Source organism: Alosa pseudoharengus, unplaced genomic scaffold (assembly GCF_046254945.1).
Source record: "Alosa pseudoharengus isolate Yale_2024_CS ecotype anadromous, Long Island Sound unplaced genomic scaffold, YU_APseudo_1.1 YU_APseudo_1.1_scf_1, whole genome shotgun sequence".
NCBI lineage: Eukaryota > Metazoa > Chordata > Actinopteri > Clupeiformes > Clupeidae > Alosa > Alosa pseudoharengus.
The window spans coordinates 35,988,436-35,994,435 of record NW_027468564.1 but is presented as its reverse complement, the minus strand read 5'-3'; the positions used below and the strand labels follow the sequence as shown (position 1 = coordinate 35,994,435).

General features: G+C 48.5%; 1 protein-coding gene across 1 annotated transcript in view; it reads right to left on the bottom strand.

Moving 5' to 3' along the window:
* Nucleotides 1–6,000, bottom strand: part of kif16ba (kinesin family member 16Ba) — a 28,535-nt gene that overhangs the window by 13,402 nt on the left and 9,133 nt on the right. The window contains exons 5-12 of the mRNA XM_076279568.1: nucleotides 5,828–5,925; nucleotides 4,860–4,969; nucleotides 4,431–4,573; nucleotides 3,037–3,205; nucleotides 2,043–2,174; nucleotides 1,246–1,421; nucleotides 660–725; nucleotides 262–321 (exon numbers count right to left, since the gene is read on the bottom strand). Coding sequence (XP_076135683.1) covers nucleotides 262–321; nucleotides 660–725; nucleotides 1,246–1,421; nucleotides 2,043–2,174; nucleotides 3,037–3,205; nucleotides 4,431–4,573; nucleotides 4,860–4,969; nucleotides 5,828–5,925 — 954 coding nt within the window. The remainder of the gene's footprint in view (nucleotides 1–261; nucleotides 322–659; nucleotides 726–1,245; nucleotides 1,422–2,042; nucleotides 2,175–3,036; nucleotides 3,206–4,430; nucleotides 4,574–4,859; nucleotides 4,970–5,827; nucleotides 5,926–6,000) is intronic.

The following is a 6,000-nucleotide window of genomic DNA, read 5'->3' as shown; positions in this document are numbered from 1 at the left end:
CACATGTCACATGTCACAGGTCCAGTTGATGCCAGTGATCTGATTGGCCAAAGAAATGATGGCACTATTCTCCTGAGTTAATGGGACGGTACTGGAGGCTATTTAAGGTGCAGAGTGCATCAGCTCTGTTACTACGGTTACTACACGCTGCAGTCAGGTGATGCCACAATGACAGGAAATAGACTTGGCAGAGTGCCTGGACGTTATAGTAGGTCAGCGCAAGACCAGGTCATGAGGAGGACAAAGTCAAGGAAAACAAACCTTGAGTATGTTCTGAGTCTCGTTCCACTTGTTGCACCACTCCTTGGTCAGCTCCAATACCTGAGGAAGACAAGGAAAGAGATACATGTTTTTATAAAACAGACCGCATTTAGTCCAGTTTACACTGGGTCAGTCTAAAACAGACTGCATGTAGTCCAGTTTACTGTGGGTCAGTTTAAAACAGACCGCATGTAGTCCAGTTTACTGGTGGTCAGTGTAAACCAGATCCGATGTAGTGTGGGTCTCTCTTGCATAAGGGGAAGTCGAGTAGTTTTAGTAAGAGGAAGGTGAATGTTTGTGTAAGGGGAAAGTGAATGTGTGTGTGTGTGTGTGTGTGTGTGTAAGGGGAAGGTGAGTGTGTGCTGTGTAAGGGGAAGGTGAGTGTGTGCTGTGCTTACCCTGGCTTCGTTCTGATGGAGCTTCTCCTCCATACTCAGGGCAGTGGGAGAGTCCAGCAGTTTGATCTGTGTGGAGACCAAACAGGTGAAACAGTCCTTCCTGTACATCTAAACAGGATCTCAAACACATCTTCCCTAAACACTGTACAAAATAGAAGATAGCTCATTGTTATAGCATACACTAATGAATGTTCCACCTCAGTTTCAGCATCCAGTGTGGTCCAGCTGTATAAAACTGACCTGAACAGATTCTTAAAGAAGATTATATTTCTAGATACGGTTTTGTGAGCATAACTCTTATTTGGTTCCTTTGATTTGCTACTGGACCCCAGAGTCTAGCTGACCCGAGGGGTTGGTTTTGACTTGGTTCCCTTGAACCAGCCGGGTAATTATATAGCTAAATGTTATAGCATACGCTAATGAATGTCCCCCTTCAGTTATGTATCTGGTGTTGTCCAGATCTGTACTACAGATTTGTACCTATTTTTACAGGAGATAATATTTCTAGATACTGTTTATCCGCATAACCCTTATTTGGTTCCTTAGATTCGTTACTGGACCCCAGGGTTCTGGTGTGAGTTCTGACCTGGTTCCCCTGGACCAGCAGGGCTTTGAGACGGGCAATCTCGGCCCGCAGCTCGCGGATGAGCTTGACGTTGGAGTCCTCGTTGATCGTGGGCTTATTGATGATGTTCTTGGCACGGTTAGCGTAGCGCAGAGTGCTTAGCGTCTCGCCGTAGTTCACGTCGGCTGGGGAGACGGCTGGCGTTGGGGAGGAGAGACGTTGCGTGAGAGGGCTGTTATGTTAGGAGGACTTCAATTGTGTCTGTTGTCTTTGCTTGTGCTAGATTTGCCAACTTCCCATGTGTGTCTAAGCAATACAAAGACTACCTACAACCCAAGTGACACTAAGTGCACACACATATACACCTAAACTTAAAACAGGTGTAAATTACAAAATAACATTTGATCAAAGTCAAGGTGAATGTGTGTAGTCATTGAGTCCAGGCATACAAAGTGTACATGTGATGATACAAGGGGCAACTTTGAGCAATGTTGCCAGGGTAACCACAAAACAATGTCTGTGTATTCTGATTAGATGGACATGGCAGTTGCCTCCTGATGACTCCCTGATGACTGAAAACTCTCCAGAAAGAAACTAAAATGTCTGCCCAATTCAATGGCAACGTTCCAGAACAACAAAACTCGTTGCCATGTTGTGTATCACACACACACACACACACACACACACACACACACACACACACACACACACGCACACACACACAAACACAAACACAAACACACACACACGAACATTGCCCAGCAACATTGCTCAAAACCGTTGCCTTGTGTATCGTGCCGTGGCGTGCGGACACTCACTGGCTATCATGATGGTCTTGGAGTTGCCCCCGAGACTGTCCTTCAGCAGCCAGGTGAGCACCGAGTCTCGGTACGGCACGAACACCTGTCGCTTCTTCGCATTGCTGTTCCCACCGTCCTGAGACAGGTCGGCTGGGAGAGAGAGAAGGAGGAGGAAGAGGAGGGAAGAAGAGAGAGATAGATTAGAGGTCAGATTTAGAGAGTGGGGTCACTGTAAATGTCTGGGGGAAAAGACTCTTACTTTAAGAAAAGTATTTAAAAGTATTTACTGTGGGGGGCGCTGTGGTGCAGCAGGCTACAGCACCCATACCATGTACGGGTCCTACTGCCCACGGGTAGCCTAGAAATCTAGACGCGCCCCTAACATTTGCTGCCAGGGCTAGTCTAGCAACTCTCCGTTGGCTTGTGAGCTCCAGAAATCGAAACTTAATCAGGCATTGAAATCGTGTATAGAGTCGTTTGGTGGGCTTAACATAATGATTGATGGCAGAGTTGCAACGGTTTGGCTTGAATTCCCTGCTACTTGAAAACAAATATCCTATTGCGTGCAGAGGGAATTTGAAAGACAACTGATTATCCCGCCCCTCGGACTGAGCACTGCGAACGGTGAGTGCCCAGACCCTACATTTTATTGTGGGTCTGGCTCACCAGGCTAGCCCACGGGGACCCAGGTTCAAATCCGACCTGCGGTCATTTCCCGATCCCACCCCATCTCTCTCTCCCACTTACCTCCTGTCACTCTTCACTGTACTATCTGAATAAAGGCAAAAGGCCTTTAAAAAGTTGTTTCTGAACATAGGCATCAAATGATATTCTGAACATCAGCAGTGATTTAATATCCTGCTGGTGTTCTGCTGGTGCTCATAGACAGTATATTTTACATTTAAATGTTCATACTCTATGGGTGTACGGTATACGGTATAATGGATAACCACTGGAGATTAACATTTTGGTCTAGCCCATAATAGTCTTATCTGCACCAAATAATACTCACCTAGGGCAGAGATGACGTTGCCCAGGGTGACCAGGGACTTGTTGATGTTGCCGCCTTCCTTCAGCCTGACGCCCGTTGCCCCAGTAGCGTCCGCCCGCTCGCTGCCCGCCAGGTCCACCAGGTGGATCTTGCTGACCGTCTCCGACGGCATCTCCGCATCAAACTTCGCCTGCCGACGGAACGGAGAGAAGCGAATGAATTCCCACGATGAAACATCACACTCCACATTCCAGTTCAGCTGGCTGAATTAATTGAGTTCCGCTCAGCTTAACTGAGTTTAACATTCACTGGGGTATAACAGTGCTTTGTAGCTGTAATTGATTAACATTTGTGTTCAGCTTCACAGATCCCCATTGGGCATTGGTACTGTGGTCAGTGCTTTAAGACTGCTGTGGGTGTGGCTGGGCTCAGTCAAAGCAACTTAGTTTATCTACCATCTCTGGCTCAGTACTGTGGTCAGTGCTTTGAGACTGCTGTGGGTGTGGCTGAGCTCAGTACTGTGGTCAGTGCTTTGAGACTGCTGTGGGTGTGGCTGAGCTCAGTACTGTGGTCAGTGCTTTGAGACTGCTGTGGGTGTGGCTGAGCTCAGTACTGTGGTCAGTGCTTTGAGACTGCTGTGGGTGTGGCTGAGCTCAGTACTGTGGTCAGTGCTTTGAGACTGCTGTGGGTGTGGCTGAGCTCAGTACTGTGGTCAGTGCTTTGAGACTGCTGTGGGTGTGGCTGAGCTCAGTACTGTGGTCAGTGCTTTGAGACTGCTGTGGGTGTGGCTGAGCTCAGTACTGTGGTCAGTGCTTTGAGACTGCTGTGGGTGTGGCTGAGCTCAGTACTGTGGTCAGTGCTTTGAGACTGCTGTGGGTGTGGCTGAGCTCAGTACTGTGGTCAGTGCTTTGAGACTGCTGTGGGTGTGGCTGAGCTCAGTACTGTGGTCAGTGCTTTGAGACTGCTGTGGGTGTGGCTGAGCTCAGTACTGTGGTCAGTGCTTTGAGACTGCTGTGGGTGTGGCCAGGCGTCAGTACTGTGGTCAGTGCTTTGAGACTGCTGTGGGTGTGGCCAGGCGTCTGTACTGTGGTCAGTGCTTTGAGACTGCTGTGGGTGTGGCTGAGCTCAGTACTGTGGTCAGTGCTTTGAGACTGCTGTGGGTGTGGCTGAGCTCAGTACTGTGGTCAGTGCTTTGAGACTGCTGTGGGTGTGGCTGAGCTCAGTACTGTGGTCAGTGCTTTGAGACTGCTGTGGGTGTGGCTGAGCTCAGTACTGTGGTCAGTGCTTTGAGACTGCTGTGGGTGTGGCTGAGCTCAGTACTGTGGTCAGTGCTTTGAGACTGCTGTGGGTGTGGCTGAGCTCAGTACTGTGGTCAGTGCTTTGAGACTGCTGTGGGTGTGGCCCGCGCATCTTGCCTGGGTGAAGTTGATGGTGAAGATGGCGTGTGAGCGACTGCTGACGTCGTTCATGCCCGTGCTGGCCGTAGTGCGGTTGATGTTGCCCGCCTCCATCAGCTCCTCCACGTCTGTGTAGTTCTGCACCAGGTGCTTGGACAGGTCTGTGGGGGGTGAAAGGTCACAGAGGGTCACGGCAGGTCAACATCCAGCCAGTGCACTGACATCCTCAAACTCAACAACAGTACTGTAACATCCTCAAACTCAATAGCAATACTGTACCATCCTCAAACTCAATAGCAATACTGTATGTAACATCCTCAAACTCAATAGCAATACTGTATGTAACATCCTCAAACTCAATAGCAATACTGTATTAATCAACAGGCTACAGAGCCAACACAGAAGTCCCGCGTCAGACTGTTTCGACCCACTCTCAGCTGAACTTACCCTCTACGTACGGCCCATCTTTGGGGTGCTCCCGCACTCTCAGGTTGTAGGTTTTCGTGGACTTCCTCCGCAGCAGGTCCCGCACGCGCTCATTATAGATCTCCAAGTAGCTGAGCCAAGAGAAGGGAAAAGCATAAACAGGAATTCACAATAACACGTATGTCAAGTCCGGTTTATTTATATAGCACATTTTATACACAGGGGTCATTCAATGTGCTTTATTTACATAGACAAAAGCAAAGAGTAATAGTACATCAAAGAATAAAGGGGCAATAGTTTAAAAAATTGTTTGTTTAAAAAGTGAAGTACATGAGTCAAGTCTAAAAAGGTCAGGTAAGGTCTGCTGATTCAGACACAGGACATATGCTTACAGTGTTTCCCATACGTTGACTAATCTGTGGCGGGGCGCCACAAAATCAAAACCGGCTGCCACACATTAATGTTCTATGTTGTACTATTTAAATTAAAGATAAGATAAAATTATTTCATTGAGCTGTGCTTTTTACGCACGCAGCCTTTCCTTGCCCCGTCCCGTTCTCTCTCGTAACGAGCCCCCTGCCCCTCCTCTGCATGTGCATTTAACAAAACATTAAGTATTGTTGTTGGCACATGAAGCATTGCATAGAACACGGCGGGCTAAATTGCTATTAAATCCGCTTAGCATTGTGACAATGCTGCGCAAATTTGTTCAAAACTGCTGCATTAAAGTCAACTCTGCTAAGGTCTTATCCCCCCCCACCCCACCCCCCCAAGGTCTTATCCCCCCCCTCCGAGTCATGCTACAGCCACAAATTCAATCAAATTCTGTGGGAAACACTGCGCTTATAACAGAGTGCCCCTAATGTCGGTCATGAGAGCCTGCTGAGAGTGCTCTTATGAGTGCAAGATGTCTGAACTGAAATGACCGATTACTTATCGACATAAATCGAGATATTGCTGTGTTGACCTTTGACCACTGGCTCACTCACCTGACCTCCGTGCGGAAGGAGGCCTCGTCCGCGCGGGTCATTCCAGAGATGCGGGTGAAAAGCCCCTCGCAGAACCGAGGGATCAGGCCCAGGTCACCCTGAAGGAGAGGCCAACAGCATCATATTATACACACACACACGCGCACGCACACACGCACACACACACACACACA